The sequence below is a fragment of the Melozone crissalis genome, unplaced genomic scaffold, assembly GCF_028551555.1.
Source record: "Melozone crissalis strain CALT ecotype California unplaced genomic scaffold, PUWL_Pcris_2 ptg000057l_1, whole genome shotgun sequence".
Taxonomy (NCBI): domain Eukaryota; kingdom Metazoa; phylum Chordata; class Aves; order Passeriformes; family Passerellidae; genus Melozone; species Melozone crissalis.
The window spans coordinates 795,117-822,203 of NW_026535835.1; the positions used below are offsets into that span (position 1 = coordinate 795,117).

Genomic DNA, 27,087 nt, shown 5'->3' on the forward strand with positions numbered 1-27,087 from the left:
GAGCTGTGGCTGTACCCAGTGTGCCTTATGCTTCATGCTGGCTTTAGCACCGGAGGGCATATGCAGGAGAAGCAAAAGGTGCTTTTCTTGCCTCTCTTAGAATGTCTCCTCATAACTTCCCATTAGAAGGCATGTGGCATTGATCATGTGGCAATTGGTGTGGATTTACACCACACTGATAATTGTGCCTGTGCATCTTCTGTCCATAGTGAGTGTGAAGTAGCTGCTCTCTGTTTACCCTGACTATTAATTACCACCCAGGCGGAGCAGGGAGAGCAGCTAAACATGCTCACAGCAGAGTAGCTATTGCTCTCTGCACCCCGATGGCTTGCTCAGGCAGCCTTTAATCATGTCATTCCACCTGGAATAACATAACTTTGAGGGAGGTTGTGACAGAGGAGTGTCAGCACCTGAAGCGAGCCAACAAGAAAGACAGAGAGGGACTTTTTGCAAGAGCATAAAGTGACAGGACAAGTGGGAATGGTTTCAAATTAAAAGACAGTAGGTTTGGATTAGATATTAAGAAGAAGTTCTCTGCTGTGCGGATGGTGAGCTCCTGGCATAGGAGTCTAGAGAAGCTTTGGAAGTGTTCACGGCAAGATTGGACAGAGCTTGAAGCAACCTAGTCTAGTCCCTGCCCATGACAGGGGGATGGAGCAAGATCGACTTTAATGTCCCTTCTGACCCAAACCATTCTGGGATCCTGTGATTCCATGAAGGAAGTGATGTAGTTGGTGAGAGAGCTCCTCATTTTGGAATGCAGAAGGCTGATATTTTTGGAAACCAAAGGAAAAAAAATGGTCTTTCCAGGGGTTTCCATTTCAAATAGGTTGTTTTTTTTCTTTTGTCAAAAGATTGGGGGTGATGGGTAGCCTGGTAATTTGCATCTGGATTTTGTAACACTACCGTAAGGCATTAGTACTAGCAGTGCCACAACAGTTATTGCCAGGAATGTAGCAGCAATCCATGCTGTACTTCCTGCATGTGCCTGTGACATTGGTTGTGCTGTTTTCTAGTGTATCAGCCTGGAAAAGCTGAAGTAAGCTAGCAATGCTGTGAAACCTTCAGCCATCTGTGTTCCCCCTGTGCAGTGCAGCTGAGCTATTGGTGGTGTGGAACCTTTTGTGCCAGGATGAGCAGGACGGGCATTTCGGCCTCAGAAAGCACCAGCACATTTGATTTAGCGCAACATCCTCATGGTGGTCACAGGGTCAGAGTGTGTTGAGGCTCTCCTTGGCCTTTGTACGCTCCGGTCATAAGAATTGATTAGATTTTGCTGTTTTGTGCTATGGTGATTGTGGTTTCCACTGCATAAATCCTGTTTTCCTGAGCTGCCACTTGTACAGAGAGTACGAAGCACGTTTAGAGCGATACAGCGAGCGGATCTGGACGTGCAAGAGCACAGGAAGCAGCCAGCTGACACACAAAGAGGCTTGGGAGGAGGAGCAGGAAGTTGCTGAGCTGTAAGTACTGGTGGCGACGTGGGTTTGTGCCTATCTTTAGGTGTTGGGGTGTAAGAGTGGGCTTGGGAATGTGTGGCTAGTCGGTGAGGTGAGGTAAGGAGATCTGGGGGTTCTGGAGTTAAAAGCAAATGAAGTCCAAATTGTAAACCATCACAAATACAGTTTGGTAATTTACTTATTTGGTGTTGTATCTTGCTATTGCTTGAACCAAAATAGTTCAGCGTAGGGCACTTGGCATATTTTAAAGCCCCTGGAGTGTTGGGAATATTTTAGAGGGAAAAATAACAGATCTTGAACAATGTACAGTCAAAATAGAATAAAAGGAGTCAGTTGAAATGTATGAGATCAGCCAGGTCTGCACCTGTAATTACTTTCTCTAGGTCTGCATTAGAGTTGTTGCACTAATTTAAAAAAAGTTGTAGTGAGATTTTGGAGAATCTACTCTACTTGAAGCAACGAGAGTCCTTGTTCTGTGCAAATTGTGTTCCTCTGGGCTGCTGTGGCCCTGACCTTCTCTAGCCCCCAGGAATCTTTGGATGAGATCCAGTATGGCCCTTGTCTTAGAAATGAATTTTCTGTAAAGGTGCAAGTCCTTGTCTCAACCAACACATATAATTTATTGTGTGATTACCAAATCATAGGAATTATGCTAAACAAGTGATATATTTCTCCATTCTGTCAACTTATGACTTGGACTTCTGTGACTTTTTTTTCCCCAGGATAAAAACTGTGGACAGTGTCAGTGGTATCACCTAAGAGGTGGAATTTTCTGGTGCTTCTCTTCATGTTTCTGATCCATTGGCAGAGTTCACAGCCTTCTCCTAAGGAAAAATTCTCCATCATTTGTGGTTAAGCACAATCTTAAAGTCAACAAATAAGAAGCCCATTTGCTAATAGTCCTAATTTCTTTGAGGGGTGATACACTACTGCCTTCAGGCTTTGCTCCCTGATGTTCTTGTTTGAGAGGGCAGGGAAGGTGTGAAGGCAGCTCCATTAACTTAAAATCCTGAGTCGAAACTCAGTGGTCTGCTGCTACTTTCTTTTGGTTGTCCATGTTGGATTGATTGACCGCTTCTGGAAACATTAAGAAATGTCAGTGAAATAGAAACAGGAGATTTCTCAAATTTCTCAATAACAAATTTAGCTGTAGTCTTCTCTAATATGGAGTGGGGGAGTGGGATGTGAGAAATTCTGTAAAATGAGATTTTGGCCTTGTCTCTTTGAAAGTGGATGAAAAGCTTCCCAGGTAGTTTGCTTTAATACCTGACGCTAAGCTGGATAAAAAAGTTCATTTAGGCAGGTTGCTAAAGGGATACATTTGCTTATGGCAGTTGTAACACAGCACACATAGCTGAAGGTTCTCAGCCACGGGTCCTGGAGTTTGGGAAGATGAAAGTGCTTTGGAAAAATGGAGTATTTTTTTCCTCCTTACGGTAACTTGAAACGGACTTTATTTTTTAGCCAGAAGACTTTGTGCAACATATGCCTTAGTGTCCCTGCAAACTTTCTGAGGTCAACTTTTAGAAGGGAAAGAAGGGAAGTTAGTGTTGTTTTCGTTTCTTTGAATGAAAAAGTTTGAAGGTCATGACACGTGAAACGTGTAAGATAATATGATTGTGTAAACCTGCCCCTGTCTTTACTGCACTGGCAGCCTGTTGGGGGAGAAGGAAATACTAAATCTTTATCAGAATCATGGTGTTACTGGAAACAAGCATTTTAAAGTAACAAGCCCCAGGATAATTGCATCATCTGGATCTGTATTTAATATCTAATAGAGGAACAGTAATAACTATCATGAAAGAGTTCACACTCAGTGCTGCTCTTCCTGAGTGTTTACAGTATTCTTTCTGGGAAGAACCAGGACATTTGGGATTTTCATGCCAGCTAACACCCGGAGAAAGGAGGGGACCAAAAAACCCTTGAATGTTTGCATGCTAATGGAGCATCTGCCTCATTGTGGCTGTTAACAGGAATTCCTGGAATTGGGAAATGGGAGGGTACTTTGCATTTGGGCTTTTATTCCCCTGAATAAGGAAAACTTCTATGCTTGCTCAGCTTAAAGGAGGAGTTTCCTATCTGGTATGAGAAACTGGTCCTGGAAATAGTCCACCACAACACTGTGTCATTGGAAAAGTTGGTGGATGCAGCTTGGTTGGAGATCATGACCAAATTCGCAGTGGGTGAAGAGTGTGACTTTGAGGTAAGGATATGTTTTCTGTTTTATCTTGTGCTTCTGCATAGGGCTAATTCCAGATAGCTAAAGGTAGGAGACAGGAAGAATATGTTAGCCACTCAAGTTATTAGAAGGATGTGAAAACTTATTCTCTATAGAATCCCAGTGACAGCACCTGCGTTTGGATGGAAAATGGTTCTGTGAGCCATACTTCTGGTGGAAGGTGTCCCTGTCCATGTCAGGGACTTGGAGCTGGATGGGTTTTAGGGGCCCTCCAACAGGATCCTGGAATTATAGCAAGCAAAAAATGACTAATATATGTGTGTGCATGGGAAAGTAATAAAATTGTTATACTGCTTAAATATGTGATGATCTGTTTATATATAAATACATGATTAAATTAGAAGAAATTAAAAATAATCATCTGTCATAATCTTTTCACTTGACACATTGCCAGAAGGAGCAGTAGTCTGAAACAAATGGAGCCTGAAGTCAAAGCTTAAAAATCTCTAAAAATACCCTAAAGATTTGAAAATTCCTCCAAAACTGGGAATGTTGATGAAAACTCCAACTTATTGAAATGGGGAGGAGTTAAATGTTGCGTGTGGGCAACATTTAAGACATAGTCTCTTAAACTGGGGCTACCTTGTGCGCATGCTGTGTCCTTAGGCTGAGGAAGCAGCATTGGAAAATGCTGTGAATTGGGAGTTTTGCTTTTAGGTCTCTTAGCTGGTATTTTTCCCTTCCTCATAATGTTAAAGCCCGTTAGCTCACCTGTCTTGTTCAAGTTCACTCTTCACCAATATTTCTGTGCAGGTTGGTAAGGAGAAAATGTTGCCTGTAAAAGTTGTGAAAATGCATCCCCTGGAGAAAGTTGACGAAGAGGCCTCAGAAAAAAAATCTGACGGAGCTTGTGATTCTCCATCCAGTGACAAGGAGAACTCCAGCCAGGTAGCCCAGGACAACCAGAAGGAAGTGATGCTGAAGGAAGATGACAGCAGGAGTATGAGTAAGTAGAGAGACTGCATGGCAGGGCAGTAGGTAGCACCTAGCAGTGAGTGTTGGAGTTTGCTCAGTGATTATATTTACATCTCGGTGCTGGGCTGTGAATGTCAAAACAGTGTTATAGGGTGAAAATCCAGAATTGTACTTGTTAGTGGTGAATTTTTGGGGTATCAGTGCTGTTGGCTTTCAGATGCTCTTGCCTGATTTAAAGCAGAAAATGTGCTGTCATTCTAAGGTGTAATACCAAAAGCAATGCATCATCCATGTGGCTTTGAACTGTTCAAGGGATAAATGTATGTTTTATTACAATAGAATGCAACAACAAATGAAGCTGGCTTTTTAAAATTAACTTCAGGATGGAATGGATAGTAATTTCTTCTTCCTCACCCAAATACCCAGGTGCTCTTTGATGGAATTCCATATAGCCATCCCTATTTGTGGAATCTAGACACTAAATCACAAAAGACGAAGTCACTTGGGTTTATACCATGTTAGGTATAATGGTGCTGGAGCTTCAATGCTCTATTATGTGGTTCTGAGGTCTATATTCTTAAGTTTTATTTAGGTTTAATATCTACTTTTATTCTCTGTATATTTAGTAGATTATTACTCTCATCCCTCATGCTTGCTTTATTGTTTTCTTTGAATCCTAGGAAGAAATTCTTCCCTGTGAGAGTGGTAAGACCTTGGCACATGTTGCCCAGAGTAGCTGCGGCTGCCCAGTTCCTAGAAGTGTCCAAGACATGATTGGGCAGGGCTTGTAGCATGGTGGTCTAGTGGTAGGTGTCTGGTCTAGTGAAGGGGGCATGGAATGGGATGACCTTTAAGGTCCCGTCCATCTCAGACTATTCCATGATTCTGTGGTAGCCACAAACACAAAAACATTTGGAGATTGCTTTCTTTTCTTAAGAGAAAACAAAGTCAGTGATTCCTATCATGGAACTATTTCAAAGAAGGCATGGCATAGGCAGTCAGGGCTGTTGGAGGAGTTCCCTTAGCAGATTTACTGGTAGGGTTATATCTCCCTTTCATAAATCTTGCATTTTCTCCCTTTGGGTAGGTGGTTGCAGCTTACTGCAGAGAGATGGGTTTAAATGAAGACGGTCCTTTTTACTCCGTGAAGATAGATGTTACCTCCTTAGTTCAGAGCTGGTCTGGACCTCCATTCCTGGCCTGTATCTTCTGGCTATTTCTAAAATCCAGTTTGGGTTATATTCCTAAAGTTCTAGTTTAACCAAACAGTGTACAGATACCAAGAAGTCGGATGCCCTGTCCAGTAGTGGTCTCAATTTTTCTCAATTTTTACCTGGTTTTTTTTCCTTCTTTTTTTTTTTTCTTTTTCTTTTTAACTCTAATAATAAGACCGTGTCTCGCCTTCTTTTATCAGATGATCGAGCACGTAGGTCTCCTCGAAAGCTTCCCACTTCGTTGAAGAAGGAAGAAAGGAAGTGGGTCCCACCTAAGTTCCTGCCACACAAATATGATGTCAAACTGAAAAATGAAGATAAGGTGAGTTGTCTGCTTGAGTCCTTTGTATTATAACATGAATATGCAAGTTTAGTTAATCACTGTCGGTGATTATACAGCACAATGTAGTGCTTTCTGCCAGAGTCATGGCACTGGAAGCAGGATAGTTGTCTGTGAGGCTGACCAGCCCGTCTGTTTCTATCTGTAATTGGGTTTTGTGCATGGAAACTCTTGATACCACACACACTGAGTCACAGAGCTTTATTGTGGTTGCTGTTAAGTGCCTCATCTCTGGTCTTGCAGTTCATGAGACCAGTGAAATCATGAATGGCAGTTGTTGCTGTTGTCCTGACCAAGCTGCTCTGAGTTGGAGGTGGCAGTGCTTTCAGAAGCTGTGGATAGCTGCGGCACTGCTCTGTTATTTTTGTCTGTTTTTTGGTAATTTGACGAGTGAGACAGTGCTGACCTCAAAGAGTACCATGTGCAGAGGTGCTCCTTTGGTCTCAGGAAAAAAAAAAATCAAACGTGTATATGTAAAAGCTTAAAAGTCAGTAGCAAGCACAAGCTGCAGGAAGACCAGAGATAAAACAGTGGGCTTTGGCAAAAAATCTGCATCATAAACTCATGGTTTCTACTGTTCTAGCTATCTGATTCTCCTACCAATCTCTGTGTCTCAGTTCTGCAAATTCTGTTTGGTTTGAGTCTTTCCCAGACAGCTTTGAATGAGCGAGGAGTTTTCGGACATGAAGCAGTACAATGATCCTTGTTCCTTATAGATATATGATCTGTATTTATAATGTGGTTAGAAGTTAATCATTAACAGTGTGTCTCTTATCTCCAAGATCATCAGCAACGTTCCAGCAGATAGCTTAGTCCGTACAGAGCGTCCTCCCAACAAGGAGATCCTGAGGTACTTCATCCGTCACAATGCACTACGTGCTGGCACGTGTGAGAACGCTCCCTGGGTTGTGGAGGATGAGTTAGTGAAGAAGTACTCTCTCCCCAGTAAATTCAGTGACTTCTTGCTTGACCCACATAAGGTAAGAATTCCTAAAAGTACCTGCTTTGCTTTGCTGCCCATTCCTTGAGTCTTGGCAGAGACCTCAGTGTGCTGGTTGGGTTTTAGAATCACAAAATCATTAGGGTTGAAAGCCATCAAACCTCACTGTTACCCAGCATCACCGAGGCCACCACTAAACCATGTCCCCAAGTGCCATTTCCAGAGAGAAGCAGAGCAGGAATACCTACTCTTTTGAAGGGTGACCTTTTGAGAGGTGACATGGCTTGAACATCTGGAACAGTGGTCTGCTTTGAAAACTTGAGATGCAACTGCCTTTTAATTTTTCCAATGGTTTGCATTACTTGTCTACAAGTAAAGTTAAGTTTCTGGTGTAAGAGAAATGGGAGAGCTGCAGTCTTTATGTGGTAGTGTCAGGTATTGAGCCCAAGACCTGGATGCATGTGACTTCATGAGGCCTGGTTCATGTACAGGGCTGCCTTGAGCGATGGCAGATAATACAAATTTAGTACTGAATACGTACATAGCATGAATGGGTTCTTCCAGCCCTTAGGGCTAACCAGCCAAATATAATATTAACCAACTAAATGCCATACCATGAAATGTGCTGTTTTAAAATCCATCTTCTGTGTAGAAAGCACTATTTTGTTCATTCAGTAAACTCACTTTTTCATAGACTGTCAAGTGTTGTTGTAAAACCAGGAGATAAATATTTGTTCAGGGCAAGGGGGAATGACTTTAAACTCACACAGAGTAGGTTTAAATTGAATATTGGGAAAAAATTCTTCCTTGTGGGGAAGGGTGGGTGAGGTCCTGGCACAGGTTGCCCAGAGAAGCTGTGGCTGCCTCATCCCTGGAAGTGTCCAACTCCAGGTTGAACAGGGCTTGAAGCAACCTGGTCTAGTAGTAGGTGTCCGTGCCTGTGGCTGGGGTTGGAACAAGATGATCTTTATGGTCCCTCTGAACCTAGGCCATTCTCTGACTGATTATGATTGCAAAAGCCTGTTACCCTTAGAGCAATGAGCAATTTCATTAGGAAAAAAAAAAAAACTTAAAATGGGCAAAAATAATTGACAGATATCTAGATAACTTTATTTACCTTTCAATATTAATACAAAATAATTCTTCCTTTAATTTTAGTATATGGCTCTCAATCCCTCAGCCAAGAGGAAGAGCTCTCGGTCACCTGAAAGAAAGCTTCCTAAGAAATCCAAAGCAGATGGATCTTCACTGGGACAGCCACTGAGTCCAACCCTGTGGTGTCACGTGCATTTGGAAAAATCTATAATTGCCTCTCCGCTGAAGGTGAAAAACTCTAAGAACTCAAATTGTCCTAAAGAGGAGCTGGAAGAGGTGATGAAAATTGTGTCACCTGCTAAACTTGGTTCTAATTTTCACATTCCAAAGAGGAGCCGACTAGGAAAGGGGAACAGCAAATCCTTGGACAAAAAGCAAAGAGGCAAAAAGGTTCTGAATGGGCAGAAGTCGTCGGGGAAGGCAAAGTCTCCCAGAAAAGGTTTGAAGACCGCTAAGATAAAAATGAAGCAAATTACACTGCTGGACATGGCTAAAGGTACCACTAAGGTATCCAGGGCTCCCAGGAATTCTGGAGGCACCCCTGGATCTTCCAGGAAACCCCAGAAACATCTGCCTCCTGCAGCGCTCCATCTCATTGCCTATTACAAAGAAAACAAAGACCGGGAAGACAAAAAAAGTGCTCTGTCCTGCATCATCTCCAAAACAGCTCGGCTGCTTTCCAATGAGGACCGTGCCCGTCTCCCTGAGGATTTACGAGGCTTGGTACAGAAACGCTATGAGCTCCTGGAACACAGGAAGAGATGGGCCACCATGACTGAGGAACAGCGGAAGGAGTACATGAAGAAGAAAAGGGAAAAGCTGAAAGAGAAACTGAAGGAAAGAGCAAAGGAGCGGAAGGAGAAGGAGATGAAGGAAAAACTGGAAAAACAGAGGAGATTTGAGGACCAAGATCTGAAAGGGAAGACATTGCCTACTTTTAAACTGGTTGATACTCCAGAGGGACTTCCTAACACACTTTTTGGGGATGTGGCCATGGTGGTGGAGTTCCTGAGCTGTTACTCAGGGTTACTGATGCCAGATGCTCAGTATCCCATCACAGCAGTGTCCCTGATGGAAGCCCTTTGTGCAGAAAAGGGAGGCTTCCTGTACTTGAACAGAGTACTGGTCATTCTCTTGCAGACCCTGCTGCAGGATGAAATTGCTGAGGATTATGCTGAGCTGGGAATGAAACTTTCTGAAATCCCACTTACTCTGCATTCCGCTTCAGAGTTGGTTCGCCTGTGCCTGCGCAAGTCAGATGTGCAAGAGGAAAGCGAGGTCTCGGATAACGTAGATGAAAGTAAGGATTTGGCAGCTTTCGAGGATAATGAAGTACAGGATGAGTTTTTGGAGAAACTGGAGACATCGGAGTTCTTTGAGCTGACTCCTGAAGAGAAATTGCGGATCCTTGGAGCACTGTGTCACCGGATCCTAATGACATACTCGGTGCAGGACCATGTGGAGGCCAAGCAGCAGGCCTCAGCTGAGCTGTGGAAAGAGCGCCTGGCTGTCCTGAAGGAGGAAAATGACAAGAAGAGGGCAGAGAAACAGAAGCGAAAAGAAATGGTGGCTAAAACCAAGGAGAATGGGAAAGAAGAGCATGTGATGGGAAGAAATGAAAAGAAAAAACACGAAATTATGAAAATAGAGCACCGAGTGGAAATCGAAGCTGATGATATGATCAGTGCTGTGAAGAGCAGGCGCCTTCTTGCCATCCAAGCCAAGAAAGAGAGGGAGCAACAAGAAATACAAATGAGAGGTAAGAAAAATTACCTAGCAAGTAGAGTGTTTGTGTGTTGTGGAATAACTTCATGGCAAAAATGACAGCCTGTTTCCAGAAGCATTTTCTGAATGAAACCTAAATAAAGCGTAGGAATATAGATCTCAGAATGACATAATAGAGCACTGAAGCTCCAGCACCATTATAACATGGTATGAACCCAAGTGACCTCTTCTTTTGTGATTTACTGTCTAAATTCCACAAATAAGGATGGCTATATGGAATTTAAGGGATATGCTCACTGGAGATTTATAGTTCATCTCCTGTGGTTCCTGTGGCAGCTTAAACTTTTTGTAAATTTAAAAAAAAACAATACTTGCTTCTAGTTTTTTATTTGTGTCTGTCTTTTGTTCAGTACCTTTCTAATTATGGCAGGCCCAGAGAGGGTTGGACAAGACAGTATCTGTTTTGGGAGCAGAAAAGAACAAAAAATTTGTCTTATGTCCAAACATCATCTGGTTCTTGGGTACAGAGGAGATACTTCCTGCCTAAAATCAGTTCCTACTGCTGGCCCTGCTGCTGTTCCCATGGTCAGGTTGTTGCCAGCAGCCCTTCTCTCATATCAGGATTTGGGCAATAAATCTCAGTTTAGTGTTTCTCGCTTTAATGAATTAGTTATGGAGCTGTGTAAATATAAACTGTCCACTCAAACCTCTCTAAATCATGAGTTGCAACACCAGACCTTGTCTCTGTGTAAGTAGTGCTGCTTGAGGAGTATAGGTGTAAAGAGAGGACACGTCAGAATTACAGTTTAGGGGTTGTATTGGTTGTAAATGTGGATGCTGGGTAGATGGAAGTGGACTGTGTAGCTCATCTAGGTTATTTTCTTTCTGAAACAAGTGAGGGATAAGCATCCCTCATGGAGCCTGGCTTTTGCTCCTTAGCTGGAATGTGGGAGTATCTGTTCTGGGAGACCAAGAATCACAGAATGGTTTGGATTGGAAGGGACCTAAAAGTTGATCATGGTCCCCCCTGCCCCCTTCATGGGCAAGGACACCTTCCACTAGACCAGGTTGCCCCTAGTCCCATCCATCCTAGCCTGGCACAGGTTGCCCAGAGAAGCTGTGGCTGTTCTATCCTTGGAAGTGTCCAAGGCTAGGCTGGACAGGGTTTAGAGCAACCTGGTCTAGTGGAAGGTGTCCCTGACCATGGCAGGGTTGGAACAAGATGATCCTTAAAGTGTCTTCCAGCCCAAACCATTCCATGATTCTGTGATATGACAGTTTTTATCCAGGGTTTCTTCAGCCCAGTCTATTCTTACACCTTGACCACTTCTATATAGATCTATATGAGATTTTTTTTTTTAAGAATGGTGGGCAGAAAGTAAACGGAAGAGTATATGGTTGTGAAGAATGTTTATTAAAATCCCCAATAAAACTGCTTTTTTTTACTCCCATGGTATAGTAGAATAAAGGACAATATTGATGTCTGGATACAATAAAGGAAAGCTAATGCTGCTCTTTGCTGATTCTAACAGTGAGGATGGAGAAAGAAGCAGAGGAAGAAAGAATCCGGAGGCATAAAGCTGCTGCTGAGAAAACTTTCCAGGATGGAATTGCCAAAGCCAAACTGGTGATGCGCAGGACCCCAATTGGCACTGACAGGAATCACAACAGGTGGGAAAGGAGATGACCATGAACTTCCATCTCTGCCCTGAGAGAGGGGCTGTGTTAGATACCATCCCCCAGGAAGGGATTGACTGGGAGGGTGTATGGAATTGCAGAGGAGAGAGAAGGGGAAAGTATTTGTGTATATGAAGTGTAGTGGCTGGTTACATGCCCAACTTTTTGAAGCCTTCCCATGGAGGTCAGGACTAGTGGAGGTTCAAGTGCTGGCAATGGCTGCTCAGGAACCTTGTTATCATCTTTTTTTTTCATGGTTCTTGCACAGGCATGCTCTTGGAATGGATTCTAAGCTAAGCTTTCCGTGTTTCTCAGCAGGGCTAACATAAAGATATGTCTGCATTCAGCTTTTAGTGAGTTGAGCACACAGATGCTTCTTGACTCAATGCAAATAAAAGTGTGTGTGTTTAACTAGCCAGAAAAGGAGACAAGTACCTAATAACACATATTTCTTACAGGTACTGGCTGTTTTCAGATGAAGTTCCTGGCTTGTTTATTGAGAAAGGCTGGGTACATGAGAGTATAGACTACAGATTTACCCTTCCCCATCAGAAAAAGGAAGATTCGAAGAAGGACTACAGCCCTGGAGGTATGGTCTCTTGAGGGTATTTCCTCTGCTCTGACTATTCAAATGGAGTCATGAGTGTGAAAGAACTGTCTAGACCGACTGTTTTCACGGGTATGCTCTGATTTAACCCTCCTTTAAACTCTAGAAGCTTGCACAGAGGAGGTGCTGGTGATATTTCCATTCTGCTGCTGCAGGTCTGGAGACTTGCCTGCAGTGTTCCACCTAAGGACAGTCTCCTCTCCTTCAAGTAGCAAGGTTAATGTCAGTTGGTATCATCCCTCTGGTTCACTCTGACCCTGCTGAGTTGCAGTGTGCCAGACCCCTTGCACAATTAGCTAGTTGTGCTGCAGAGTGAGGATGTCTGTCACAGTGCTGATATTCCACTGGTGCCAAGACTCCTAGATCAGCCTGTGGAATAGTAACAAGCAGGGCAGTCTGTTAGATATGCATAGCTTTGCTGATTGAGATTGTTTTGGTGAACATCCCTCATGCACTTCCTCTCAACCTTCTATTCACCTTTGCTGAATGTGCAGGTGAGGTGGAAGGGACTTGCTGAACTTCTAGTGCTTCCTCTGTGATTTTGCCTGGCTGACTTGGAGCCTGGGTCCTGGAGCCTTGCAAGCTTGAACAGGCACAGAAATCTATTTGTACAGAAGGAAACTTAACATTTCTGTGTGCAAGTAGTTCATGAGACGGAAGATGCTGCAATAATCTGACTCAACTGAGTTTCAGTCGTGATCATTTCTTGCTTTTGGAACATCACGTTCTGGCACTGAGTCCATCTACAGCAATTCTGCATGGGAGAGCTTATGGAGTTAGATCCAAGCCCTCACCAGGTAGGATTGTCTTAGACAAGGGGCAAACTAGATACCTGTAGAGGAATAGAACAGGGCAAACATACAGTGAGATCCTTCATCCAGGTGTAATTTTACAGGCACCTGTGTCTTTGAGACTGATGGAGCTGGAGGTGTATCATTCCAAGCTCCTCCATGTTACAAGAGCTGTTTCAAATGCTGACCAGCTGTGTTCCTGATCAACTCTTTGCTTCCAGCTGTTTTCATCTCTCAGCCGCTGCTGCAGCCAGTGGGCAGGATTTCGGCACATTCCTTTGGAAACTTAACAATCGAAGGCCTGAACGAGCAAAGATTTAAATTCATGTCAGAATGTTATCTGAGATGCTCAGAAATAAAAATTCATGCTGCTTATACCTCCTATGGTTTTCAAAGTGCTTTGTCACTCTACAGCTAAAAAGTGAAACTAGTTTTTTGTATTTGGAATAGTAGGAATGCTGCTCAGGAATCTACCTGAGCCTGTGCTTTTCTTTTGCAGAGAAGCGGAAGAGCACAGGCAATGACAGCCGAGGGAACAAGCTGCACCGCTCCATGCCCACCACAGACCTGCCTGCTGAGACCACCACTCCCAAGCAGGGCCAGAACTTATGGTAACACACACTTCCATGGCTGCAAAGTACTCAAAGTGTAAAGGTCAAGGAATCTAGACAGATTTCTTTTACTAAACCTGCTACAAACCTGTTCCTCTTTCAGTGCTGAGCAGTTGGGTTGGTTCAGCAGCTCCGCAGGCCTCTGCTGCTGATATTATTACTGCCCTGCTGACAGGGTAGCCAGTCCAAGAGCCAGTGGAGCCATCATTCAACCTAATCAATCATACAAAGGCAGTATAAATTAAGCTTTTAAAATGCTTCTTAGATGTATTGCTTTTTAAATATTTTATTTTTCCATGTTGACAGCCTCTTATCCCTTTAATGCTTCCCAATGCCAAGCAGCGTCTTCTAAGTGAATGAAATCTACCTTTGAGCATGGTTGATTGTAACCTGCAGCAGTAATTGGCCCTATCAGTGTCCTTAAAGAAATTCTCCTCGGTTGAATGTTGCTCTGTGTGGTAAGGAGTACTCATCAGTTGTCCCCGTGCCAGAAAACCCTGGCTAAGCTTCACCTGTTAACTGCTGTGGAGCATTGTATATTTTTTTAGATAACCCTGAGCATAACTGTCACCAAGTATGTGTTCCTGCAGTTCCCCTCTTAGCAGCATCTGTCCCACACAGTTCCACTGCTGACACACAGAGTGGGGTTGCTTTGGTCTTTGATAAATAGAGCTGAACTCATCTCCAAAGAGCAGTTGCCAGTCAGAGCTACTTTACTAAACGCGTACCTGCTTCTCCAGCAGGAACTGTAAAAGACACTGAAATTGTGGATGTCTTGATTTATCTGAACCACCAGCATTGGGTGCTGACTCTTGGTATTGCCCTGCTGCTTATCTGTCATGGCAGCAGGTCATAGGATATCATAGAGTTCCTGTGCTTTCCTTCCCTGCCCCATCCTCCCATGACAAATCCCCACCCTGTTACCCCTGGGCCTTCGCACATCTTGGCAAAATTCAGGCGGTTGGGCTTTCCTAGGGAATGGGTCCTGCACAGGCAGTGTGATCCACAGGGAAGTCCTCTGCTCTTCCTGACTGCCTCCTCTTACACTTGATCTTCATTGAGCAGAGATGGCAAGGTGTTTTCCAGGAGAAGGACTAATTCCATAAGGAAAACAGTAGCTTAAATTTACAGAGCACATTGCTAACACTGAGGGCACCATAGAGCCAAATTGGATGAGTTAATTAACACAGAATTCCTTCAACTTTTGTGACTCCAGGCTGAACTTGAAAAAGCACAGTATTTGATCTGCTCATTCAGGTTGGCAACTCCAACAACATTCTGAGGGAGATCAGTGTGGTGACAGAGGCAGGAGTGCTGTGTGGAGTAACCAGTCACAGCCACAGCTCTTGGAACCAGATCCTGGACATACTCAGTGCTAAATTATATTCTGTTGCTAAGAGCTGCTTTGTATGGAGTGGCCATAATAGATGGTATTCTCCTTTTAGAAAAGAAAGCAACAAAAAGAATTAATAATCTTCTTTAAAAAAAAAAGTTTAAAGTGACAGCCAGAAGCCCAAAACACTTTCAGAAATATTTGCCTTAGAGTTTCCTACTAAATGGTCAGAGAAAATGCTGTCTCTTACCTTTGGAAAAAAAAAAGGGTTGAGGAAGTTGGAAACAAAACTGTAGCAGCAATAACAAAACATTTTGAGTTCACGTCAGGATAAGGAAGCTGTTAAAAGTAAGAAAGCCTACTTAAAACCTGTGGTGAATCTCAGTGAAAGAAATAAAAAGAATGATAAAGTGAAGTACAGACTAAGGGCAAAACAATTTTTTTTCCCCCTTGGGGAACAATCCTGCTTCACATAATCTATCGTTACAGGGTCTGGCTTCGGAGAAGAGGGAAGCTCTTTGCATGAGAGAATAATTGGCTAAGAAATACTAAATAAATAACGGAAACACTCTAAACTTGTATGTTCAGCAAGGAGATGGAGAGTAATGCTAGAGGAAACTGGGGAAGTCTCCTAAAGAGGTTTTCTTTGATAGAGAAAAGAGGGATCAGGAAACAAAAGTAGCAAATGGCTGTTTTGAAATGGAGAGGAAAGTGCTGCAGCTGAGGTACACAACTGGCTGCTACCAACTGCTGTAGATCTGTGAATTGGACCTGTTCAAAGCACCAGTGGATAAACTGCTGAGAGAGGAGTTCATTGAGGAGTAGGAAGCGCAAAGGTAATTGTCCTGGCACACAGAGGAGTCCTCAACCCAGCAGATGCTGCAGACTGGAGGAATAGGTTGAAGAACTGTCACTGCATACCTCCTCTGCCTTTTGGCCACTCAGACATCAGACACTGAGCTGGGGTGGGAGGGGTGGGGTTGGCCTGGCTGTTATGCCACAGTGTCCTTAATTTGTGTTCTTTCTTGTCCACGCTAGGAAGGACTTTTAAGTGCTGACAGTCACAGCGCTTGCTGGTTTTTTACAAGGGTCTCGTGCCTGTGTGCACTGTTCTGCCAGGCAGGAGCAACAGTGCAGGTGGAAATCTGAGCCAGGCATGGGCCTTGAGCAGGGGCACGGAGGCAGCTTCTCAAAGGACACATAACCCCTTCTAATTGAGTGCTGTGGTGACTGCCTCTCCCTGAGAGATAGGGCATCCAAAGCCATGCCTACAGCTAAGCAGTAAGGTCTCTCAGCTGAAAGGTTTTTCCTTAAAGATCTGGAGCTCCTTAGGGTTTGTTTACTAAGTACCTGTCTGACACCTGCCACCACTTACATGTAAGCATCCACAGAAAGCCAAGTGACAGGCTGGGAGCTGTTACTTCAGGGGATTGCCAGGAACTAGAGCTTTCCTCTGAGGAAATCCATATTCCTTTTTCTGTATTTTCCTTTTGGGGCCATTGCCATTGATCTCAAGGACTGCTCTGAGCATAAAGAGTTATGGAAGAGTCTTTTCCTTGGCTGCTTTTTGCACGTTATCCTTGGACGCCATGAGGAGCCCTGACCCCACACTGAAGTCCTTGGATATCTCTGTTGTTTGGATACAAGGACTTGTCCAGCTACAATGTATAACTTTTGTATGCGCATAGGAGGTTTCATTTCTTTATGTTCTGCTTTAGGTCATGCTGTTTGTCTCTTTTCCTAGTGGTATGTGGGATGTGGGATTGAGTAGCCTCAGAGTGCATGTAAAGGATCTTTAGCTTTACCCTTTCTTTTATCCTTTAGAGTGATGGGACTGTGAAATTAAACCCTAAATTAACTCTGATTAGTTGTATTTTCACAGTCCTGCCCCTTTTCCCTTTAAGGATGGGAGCTGGTAGGGCACTAATAAAGGGAGAAATAGATTTATACTTCTTTCAAGAGTTACATAAATAATGTCTCACAGAAGTAGTTCTGCTGTCAGTACTTTGTCACAGAAAAGGGTCCAGTGTTCAAGTATTAGTTCAGTGCTGCTAAAAGTGCAGCATCATAAACACTTGGTTACTTCTGTCTTCTTCAGACAAATGGACCACTCTGTCTGTTCAACTTGTGCTCCACTTTCACAGATGTTGATCCTTATTAAAAAATCTCCATGATCTGGGCACATAGGCTCTGAAGAAGTCTCTCTCTGTACCATAGTGCTTGTGAGCTGTGTACTTTCCTGCAAGAACCATGGGGGAATCACAGCCTTGGCAGGATATTAGCATGCAGGAGACTTCTTGCTCATCCTGATAGAAAGGAGTTGAATTTTGGAAACATTGGCATCTCTGCAGAGTAACTGCCATTGTTCTTCATCTGTTAGGGATTCAGCGTGGTAGGGTGGGTCCCCTCAGAAGACAATTTGAGTTAACTATGAGTGGGTGCTGACAGACTCCCTTTTCTTGCCTATATTGTACAAATGGAGTTCCCCTGTTTCCAGCAACCTTCCAAAGTAGGTAGTGGTCCTGGGCTCCTCTAGTTGTTCTCTCAATTTTGTTGTTCCTTAGGCCAGGTTTTAGATCTTTCTGTGGTCCCTTGCATCCTGTAGCCTGAAAACAGGTAGGAATATTCAGTGTGAGTGAATACTGAGAGCTCCTTTTGACTTGATGCTTGTGCTATTTGTGCCTTTTGTTCTGGTTGCTGACCAGTCTGTTGGCTTATGCTGCCAGAAATGTCAGGAGAGAATCTAGGCCTTTCTTTGTGAATGCAGGAAGCCCTGATACCAGTCAGGATTTCCCCCTTGTATATAAATTTGAAGACCCTCACCTGGTCTTGACTTTCCCAAAGGGATCTTTCCCCTCCCTCTGGAGTGTGTGACTAATCTGTGTCAGGCAACATGAAGGGCACCATCCCTCTCTTCAAGACCCACTTTTCTTCCCCATTTAAAATGTCAGCCCTGTCTTACCATGTCAGTGCTCCCAGCTTGGAAGTGGTTGAGCTCCAGCTGGATGTGCAGGTAATTCCTACAGGTAGGGCATGCCTGGAGCTAGTTTGGGAAGCAGGAGCTGTGGCTGCACAGAGCAGAAAGGGGTCAGTAATCAAACTAAAATGATGTCTCCAATATGTTTGTATTTTGCAGATCAGGCTTAGGTTCCGGCGTAATTAGATCAGTTCCCTGTCCCAGAAATCCCAGTTCTTACTCTCAAAGTGAACTGGGAAGATTTAAGTACCTGTTGATGTTCTTCCTTCTCTGTCCCATATCCTTTTCATCAGGAACAAAGTTGTACCAGGGCTTAACTCTGGCTTTCTTAAAAGGGTGGGAGCTGTTTTCTGCAGCTGCCCAGCAGCCTGTTTTGTCTTCCCCCAAAATACTGGAGAGTAGAAACCCTACATGATGACTGTTTCCAGAGCCCTTTCTTTTTTACAGTGTGACAGAGCAGTGCAGTGAGTGCCCCCTTTGTCTCCATGGGAGAAAACAGGGAAAGCTCAGGCATTGTCATCTTGAATATTTGTCTAGCTGGATTCCATGGTGTATCACCAGCAATGTCTGATGTTGTTTTATGCTGACCTGGGCGACCCATCTCAAGGTGTCTGGGAAATACTTCTGTGCGGAGTATCTGTAGAGCAGATGGTTTGGTGTCTGGATTATGCCATTCCCCAGCGGTGACAGATTCTAGTAGGTGAAGGATATCTGAAGCTGCTCTGTCCTATTCTTCAGGGAGAGGTGCAGAGAGTATGGTGCCCAAAGGTTTTAATCTCAGGGTACAGAGTGAGGATGCTCCACAGGGTCAGATGTACTTAAGATGACTGGCTTGAAGACATCCTGCTTCCATTGTTGAGCAATCAGTCCTATGTTCTATTAGAGTAATGAATTTCCTAGCTGAATGCAAATTGTGAGGCTATTACCCTAGTAGGACCATACATAGAATTATTAAATACTTTCCGATATGGTGTTTAGTAAGTATTTCTGCCAGAAAAATAAGCATTGTGGAGACTGGTATTCCAAGAAGAGCCACAGCGATACCTTTCTCTAGTTGTTGCTTGGCTCATCTGAGCTCATGCCCAAGAAGAAAGATTGGATCTGGAATCTTCTGGTAAGGATCACAGAGTGGTCCTTTGCAGTTGTTTCCAAATGAGGTTGATTCTCCTCTTTCCTGTCTTCCCTCTTCTGATGAGCAATCCTCTTATAGAAGGTAGGGAATTAGTCATATTTTCTGTAATGACCTCTGAAGTTTGAGTTGAGTCCACATCTCATCACGTGAAGAGTCTCCATGGTTTCCTAGAATAGAATTGGAAAGAAAAGAAGGAAAGGTCGGAACCTCATTTAAATGTACAACCCAGCATGCAAACATGATTGTATTTTGGAATTGAAGAATATCTTGATTTAGAGAAATCTGTAAAAGTAGTTCTTCTTTTAGATTGGACTAACTGCTGATGGCCATTGCTGTCTTCAAGGATTCCTGAGCAAGAAGGTTTCAAGCTGATCAGTATGGTTTTCAGATTCTGCACTTGGGTTTTCTTGTTTGGGCAAGCTTAGAGAGGAGGACTTATGCACTTGCAGAGACAGAGCCTGCACAGGCACACATCTCCAGCAGCAGAAGTTGTGGGATCAGCCAGGACATCTCCTTTTTAATCTGGGGATTTCTGTTTCATGAAAGAAAATAATATTAAATTGCCATGCTGTCAGTGCATAGTATGTTAGTCTTTTCTAGTACATCTAACACAACATTCAGATCACTTAACTGCAGAGTAGTGAATGGAATCCCTGGGATAGACAACTAAATTCAAATGTCAATGTTTTAATAAACTTAATGGGGAAAATACATCTATAAACCAGTTTTGTGTTTATTTTGATTCTGTTTTTCTTACTCTGGCATTGGCTACATTTGGGGACCTTGAAACGAAGCCAACCTGAGGTAGAATTCTTCTACCAGCATTCCTGGAATGTTTCACCTTGCTCCATGGCCTCAGGATATAGGTTACCTCTTATCCCTACCTGCTGATCCTTGGGAACTATTTAGAAGAAGAAATTGTATCGTCACAGAGATACCCTAGGTGGTCGAAGGTAGTGGTCTAGGTGCATGTTTTTCTTTCAGGTTTCTCTGTGACAGTCAGAAGGATTTGGATGAACTGCTGGATTGCCTGCACCCCCAAGGAGTAAGGGAGAGCCAGCTCAAGGAGCGCTTGGAGAAAAAGTGAGCCTACTCTTTGTTTCTCTTATTTGTGCCTTCTCCAAGTCAGAGCAAGTCCTTGGCACAGCAATCCTTGCCATTCCTAGGGCAGCATCTCAGGCTGGGCTTTGATTATTCTTGTGCTGAAGAGGGGAGGACATTGAGGTAGAGCAATTGCTGGGTTTTTTGGGCAGATTCTTGATAACACTCTTGAGCAGTGAGGAAGTTCTGCCAGTCTTTAAATTCCTCCTTGAAACCAAGAACAAAGGCAGTGCTGGTTGCTCTGAGCCAGATTTGCCGTGTGCTTTCATGTGTCTTTCAAAGAACGTTCTGCACTGGTGGAGCTCATAGCTCTCACTGAAGACCATTGTCCCAGAGTCTGCTCTGCTCCCAGGGCAGTGCTCTGCCTGTACTCAAAGGTTGTGTTTGATTTTCCAGGTATCAGGACATCACACATTCCATCCATTTGGCTCGGAAACAGAACTTGGGCCTCAAATCTTGTGATGGCAACCAGGAACTGCTGAACTACCTCCGGAGTGATCTAATTGAGGTTGCAACGCGGCTGCAGAAGGGAGGCCTGGGATATGTTGATGTGACACCAGAATATGAAGCAAAAGTGAGTGAACAGGCAAAGTACTGAACAAGACAAGTGTGTGAGATTGATACTTTCTGTGGAAGGTCTTTGGTCTTTTGTTCTCCTCAGACAAGAGGAGCAGGAAATCAGTTTTCTCATTTGTCCTTTAAACAATTATTTCAAGATTACATAGCTGATGGCTTGAGGTGTAGGCAGGTCATAATGTTGGAGCTGAGTGTCCTGTTCAATTGTCCTGTTTCCATATTCTCACGACAGGCTTCTTTATGGAGCAGAGCTCCATAGCTGATTTTTATCTTCTGTATCAAAGCCAGCATGTCTTGTTGAGACAGCAGCAATATGCTGGTTCCATAACCACCAGGTGTGGGAGGTAACCACACTGCATTAGGTACCACGGGCATCCATTTGCAGATGCACTTTGAGCAGCAGAGAGAGTAATATCCAGCTGTTATGGGGTCCTGTGCTCTTCCAACAGGTGTACTCGCTGGAGAGCCTAAAGGATTTTGGAGAGTGCGTGATTGCGCTCCAGGCTGGTGTTGTTAAGAAGTTTCTGCAAGGTTTCATGGCCCCTAAGCAGAAGAGAAGGAAACACCAAGGAGAGGATTACATTGCCAGGGCGGACGAGATAGATGAAGACAAGAAAATGGCAGAAGAAGCCAAGGTATTGTTCACCTCAGGGCTCTATTTCGGTCTTGCAGTAGAACTCTTTGAGCAGTAGCAGTCCATTTCATGAGGTACTAAATCTTGAGCAACTTCCTCCCATTTCAGATTTGAAGTTGAGTGTATTTGGTGTTTATGGGACCAGGTGTTGCCTGTTTATTTTGAGGAGTAAATGTATGGGGAAAGTAAAAATAATAGTGAGGAGATGCCTTTTTTTCTCTCTGTGAATAGGAAATGGGTCAAGTTCCTTCCATACAATTCTGCTTAAATAAAAGTATATTATAGAACATTTTCAGAGAACTTAATAGGAGTTGTATCTGCCAGAGAGGACTGATGGTGCTTTGGTCCACAAAGAGAAGGAGAGACATGTTTGGGTTCTGGTGACTTCAAGGGGATGAGATTCAGGTAAATACCACATTAGGCAAAGGGAGATAAAAAAGTTGTTGGATGTGTGGGAGCACTTGAGGAGATGTCTGGGCAAGCAAGCCTCCAGGAGAAAAGCAGTATTGTGGGTCTAAATATGTATCCCTCCTAATAAAAGGGATAGAGAGGAGCTGCAGAGGGTTGGGAAGGGTACTGCAGGCACTTATGCTGCACCAGTGTGAGAGGTACTAGAGTTCAGGGGTGGTTTCTGTATACTTAGTTGAACAGGACGTTAATGCCCCGTGACAAGACATTCCCCACTGTCCTCAGCTCTGGCCTGGCTGATCACTGACTTCAGCAGAGGCAACAATATCAGAATTGGACCAGCAGAAGTACTTGAAAGTCCCAACTTAAAAACCAAATTATATTTCTTCACCTGTGTTTACCTGCAGGGAGCAGGCAAGAAAGGTGGAGAGCGTATAGTGACAGGACAAGAGGAAATGACTTCACTATACAAGAGCGTATAGTGACAGGACAAGGGGAAATGACTTCACACTGATAGAGAGTGGGGTGAGAGTAAATATTGGGAAGAAATTATTTCCTGTAAGAGTGGTGAGGCCCTGGTACAGGTTGCCCAGAGAAGCTGTGGCTGCCCCATCCTTGGAAGTGTTCCAGGCCAGGTTGGATGGGGCTTGAAGCAGCCTAATCTAGTAGTAGGTATCTTTGCCTATGGCAGGGGAGGTTGAAACGAGACGAGCTTTCAAGTCCCTTCCAACACAAACCTTTTTGGGAATCTGTGACTGAGGCTAGAGGTAGGTTTTTTGCTGTGGATCTGTGGGGCTTTTTTTAAAGCTCCTGTCACTATATGCTGAATGCTTGTTGGAACATCCGGTCTTTGCTAAGCTGTGCTATTGCTGTGTTAGCAGGATAATTTGGATAGGTGCTAGAAATTTTCACAATCCTCGGTTGTCCTGAAGTATTTAACTTTGCTAATTTTAAATCTTCCATCCTGAGTGGAAGAGTAATGGGAGGATGCTGTCTCCTGAAAGCTCACAGCAAAATGGAATGCTGTAAAATCGGTGAGGTCTGAGGCAGAAAGGACTTGGATCAGCACATTTCCTGTTTCTACAGCAGCACCATATTGTGCCTTACTCCAGTTTGCCTTAGGGCTGTAACCCTGAGGGCTGTACCTGTAGGGCATACTCAGGGTAGCATCAGATTTACTACAACACAGTCCCAGTATGTGATTGTGCAGATCTCCCCCCTCGCAAGCACTGGCTTTAGTGTCATGCCAATCTCTGGAGCATTTTTTAATGCAGTGTAGTGCTTACTGTCTCGTTCAGGCTTTTCTAGACCTTTGTGGTGGTATAAGCAATGTTCAACATTTTTGGGGGTGTTTGTTGCTTTGATTTGGCAATTCTTTTTAACCTCAGTTTGTCTGGAATAAGCTTTCTTTTTGCCAAAGCAGAAAGCCTTTACAGATGACCTTGAAAGAGCAGCCTTCTTCTTAGATACAGTTATCTGAGGAAAGTCCCTGACTGCCAGGCCGACTGTTCTGAAGAAAAATCTTCTGCATAGGCTAGGAATTATGAAGCCTTTTGAGCCAGAACTGCACTGAGAGCACACAGGAGGTAAAATACAGCATAGCCACACTGGGAAACACACTCAATGTGCTTCCAGACTTTAGAGGAAGAATTACAACTTTGTGGTATGGGTATGTCTCATTTTCCCTGTGAGAAACAAGTTATGGCTTAACAGGCACCTGTTTGCTGACATAATTGTCTGTATTAAGGGTTCCTCCTGGCTCAGCTGCATTGCTGAAGCTCACACTGCTGAGTGGCAAAGGATTGCAGTGAGACCTGGCTTTTGTGGCTGCTCCTAAAAATCAGGCTGGTGTCTCTGTTGATGAAAATATTCCCATTTTTAGTGGCAGTAGCATGCTGGACTGTCCCAGAACAGGACTTCTTTGCAGCATGACATTGCATCACTACAGCCTGAGCAGAGTGAAGAATATGGGTGGGTTACCACCCCTGTGACCCGTGTTCAGTAGTCTGTGCAAGGGGAGAGTCAGTCTGCACCTGCAGACAATTCCTCAAAGAACAGCTTCACAACCAAGCAATTCCAGTTTCAGCTGTTCCAAGGGGTTTCAACTCAGGGTGCCAGGTGAGAGCCTTTGTATCCAGAGGCTTGTCTGCCTTTACCAAAGAAGGTGTTTTCTGTCACTCTGAGGTTGACATGTGACTGAGGACTTGTACTTTTATTCTGGGAGTTGCTTTTTGTTTTTTTTTTCCCCTGCTCAGTTGCTGCTATCCAGTAAGGAGGGGATTTAAGTAACTTCCTCCAGTCTCCCATTTTGCCTTGCTGGCAGCTGGAACTCCCTTGGTACTGGTGCTGCTCAAATGCCAGTCTCCTGATGCTTGGGAGGCAAGGCTAGAAATTTGTTAAATTCCACAGACCTGGGGAGGAACATCTCAGCAAAGCTTGCCAACAGCTTTTGCAGATTTCTCTTGACCCAGCATGTTAACAGCAAAACCCATGGAACAGTTCCTTGGAAAATCAATTACACCGTATGCAAAGCACCTCAACAATGTTCTGCAAAGAAAGAGCGTAGAGCTGTGTAGCTTCCACAGTGGGCTCGGCAGCTTTACATTTGTCTCCAGTGATGCTCCAGAATGCACACCAGCAACAGCAGTAGGGATGTTGGCATTTCAGAGCAGTTTGTGTGTTTTTCCAAGCATCTAATATATGCTGTGCTTCCTCAAATACAGTCAGAGGAGAATGTGCAACTCTGCAAAACTCCAAGGTTTTGTTTGGCTCCCAAATTGCTGTCAGCTGCAGAGTTTAGATTTTCCCATCTGACACTTCACTGTTTGTTCTTTCATTCTCCTGGGGTAGAAGAACAGAAACTAAATGCCTGTTATGTCCCTGTCATGTCTGGGCCATCACCTTACTGTTGTAGAGCACAAGATTGCCATTGGAGAGGGACATGTCTCTGGATAACTTCTGTCCTGCTGCATTTCGGATTTATCAAAATGGTATTTCCAAACCTCCTGAGCTGGGTGTGTGGTTTCCCATTGGCCTTGCTCTGTGCTGACCCTGGCAGCTGCCATGGTGCGAGGCTCGGTTTTGATGCTGTCATCCTCATCACCAGTTTCTGGGATTTCAGATGAACTGAGGCCACAGTGTCTCAGGGAAGCAGCTGGTTTCATATTTGGCTGTCCAAATGCCTGTGCAGTGTGATTGTAGCTGGTGGCACTGGGTTCCCTCTGCCACCTGAGCAGCTCAGGGACTGCACGGGTGTTGCTGCGGTCCAGGTGCCTCTGTGGTACCCACTGGAGGGCAGCACAGGTCACTTCAGCCCTCCTTCCACTGTGATTACCAGCTGTTCCACAGTTTTCCTCCCACATTTTACAGTGCTAGATTTCTGCCTTTTATTTTCTTAGCCTGCTGATTATTTGGGTTAGACCTTCAGAGCAAGAATTTAGTGGAGTTCACATAGATTGATTCAACCTGACTGTGAAATGCAAAGCAGTTGACTGTTAGGAACAAACTGTCTGATCCTGGATGACTGGATATGGATAAACCACTACCAGAACTGCTGAGATAACACAGAAAGAAAGAAATATCAGAGTTGAGCTTTGGTTATGAAGGTTCCCAGCTAAGGGATAGAAAAACATCTTTAGACTGAAGGGATCTGTGTCTGTGCATTGTTGTAAGATGTTAGGTCTGTCTTCAGGTTGCTTCAGCCATGGAGAAATGGAAGACAGCAATCCGTGAGGCCCAGACCTTCTCCCGTATGCATGTACTGCTGGGGATGCTGGATGCCTGTATCAAGTGGGATATGTCAGCAGAGAATGCCAGATGCAAAGTGTGTCGCAAGAAAGGTACGCATTCCTGCCCACAGAATTCCTGCTTGTGCAGCAATTGGATGCTGTCACCTCTCTGCTGTGCTTAGGTGATGTGTCCCTTGTAGTCTGTCACTCTGACTATGGCTGTATTTTAAGTTCTGAATGTCAGGATTTACAGTCACCAGCATTGATCTCTCAAAAACATTTGACCCTGACTCTAGTAAACCATTCTTATGTACCCAGTATTGCAGAGCTGCTATCCCCTGGATATTTAGGGTACTTGGACAAAAGTCATCTACAATCCTTCTGGGAATATTTGTGCAACTGTCCATTTCCTAGTTTCATTTTTTGAATGATCTTTGGATCTCTGAGCCTTGTCAGTTAATCCTGTCTTTTAGAGAAGGAGCGAGCAAGGGGAGGGGTTGGGAAGGTTATTATGGGGAAAGCGAGGTGGGATATTGCTGCTCTGATGCCAGAGTGGGAGCAGAACTCTACTCAATGAGCTGGGGAGGTCACCAAACAGGTGATGAGGGGATACTTTCTCTGTGTGCACTATAGAATGAAGGACTTTAGAGTCTTCCAGGTGGAGGGTGAGGTAGAAGGGGTGTCAGCAGAGATTGATTGCTGGTATTTGTTCTGCCATAACCTCTCCTGTTGGATGGCAGCCTGGAGGAAAGAGCTTGGTGGTACATTCTGCCTCATCACTTTTATATTTGCTGAAACTGTAGCGGAAAATGAGGGCAGGCAGAGCTCAGGGGACTGCTGGGCACCTTTTGTTTACCACAAGGCTAGCCATCCATCCCTTTAGAGAAGTAAGGGCTGAACTGGTGCAAAATCTGCCTTCACTGCAGAGCCTCAGGGGTTTGCCAAACCAGTGCCAAAACTACCCTACCTTCTGTTGAGAGGAGTTTCTAGGCAAAAGTAAGGAGGGGCTCACTTGAGACTAACACAATAGTTTCACAGAAGCTAAGAACTGAGATGTTAGAGGAAGACAAGCTGGCAACCCCTCTACACTTTTTCCACTTCTGTAAAGGAAAGCTGGCTCAGGATTATTTCCCTGTTTCCCTTCATCAGTGGGAGGCACAAAGAGACTACTGCTGCATACTGATTTTCAGTGTAGCCTTGTCACCCTGAGTGGAAAGAAGATACCATGTAGGTTAACCAGACTGAACATAGAACAAGAATAGCTCCATTTTTAGCTTACAGCTCTGGAGCCCTGATTGCCGCACATTTTCCCCATGTTTGTCTGAGTGGAACCTCTTTGGCAGATTTCTGTCTTTGCCTTGAGTGAAATCTTTGCAGGGCGAGGGACTTTGCATTGGTTTTGTTTGTTTTTAACTGCTGCTGTTCATAAATACAGTGGTGGGACAGAAAGAAGGATCCCCAAGGAAGGTCATGAGAGAAAGGGTCCCTGCCCTCAGAGGGGACTCTGCATCTTTCTCTTGCTTAATCCTGCCTTCCAGCACTGCAGCAGCTTCTAGCTCTCAGGTTGACTGAGGCTGTGGCCTT

General features: G+C 44.2%; 1 protein-coding gene and 1 long non-coding RNA gene across 3 annotated transcripts in view; one reads left to right on the forward strand and one right to left on the reverse strand.

Moving 5' to 3' along the window:
• The window catches only part of BAZ1B (bromodomain adjacent to zinc finger domain 1B), a 41,408-nt gene that overhangs the window by 5,105 nt on the left and 9,216 nt on the right, over positions 1–27,087 (forward strand). The window contains exons 2-14 of the mRNA XM_054287516.1: positions 1,347–1,463; positions 3,519–3,663; positions 4,453–4,645; positions 6,029–6,150; positions 6,951–7,148; positions 8,267–9,962; positions 11,461–11,599; positions 12,064–12,194; positions 13,503–13,614; positions 20,041–20,139; positions 20,554–20,731; positions 21,183–21,368; positions 25,467–25,614. Of these exons, the coding sequence (XP_054143491.1) occupies positions 1,347–1,463; positions 3,519–3,663; positions 4,453–4,645; positions 6,029–6,150; positions 6,951–7,148; positions 8,267–9,962; positions 11,461–11,599; positions 12,064–12,194; positions 13,503–13,614; positions 20,041–20,139; positions 20,554–20,731; positions 21,183–21,368; positions 25,467–25,614 (3,464 nt within the window). The remainder of the gene's footprint in view (positions 1–1,346; positions 1,464–3,518; positions 3,664–4,452; positions 4,646–6,028; positions 6,151–6,950; positions 7,149–8,266; positions 9,963–11,460; positions 11,600–12,063; positions 12,195–13,502; positions 13,615–20,040; positions 20,140–20,553; positions 20,732–21,182; positions 21,369–25,466; positions 25,615–27,087) is intronic.
• On the reverse strand, positions 12,414–18,095 carry LOC128944317 (uncharacterized). 2 transcript variants are annotated; one of them, XR_008483792.1, is made up of 4 exons: positions 17,910–18,095; positions 16,323–17,553; positions 13,703–13,827; positions 12,414–13,044 (listed from the first exon to the last, which is right to left on the reverse strand). It is a non-coding gene; the product is annotated as an uncharacterized LOC128944317 (long non-coding RNA). The 2 variants fall into 2 exon arrangements; XR_008483791.1 differs by having other exon boundaries at positions 16,323–18,095.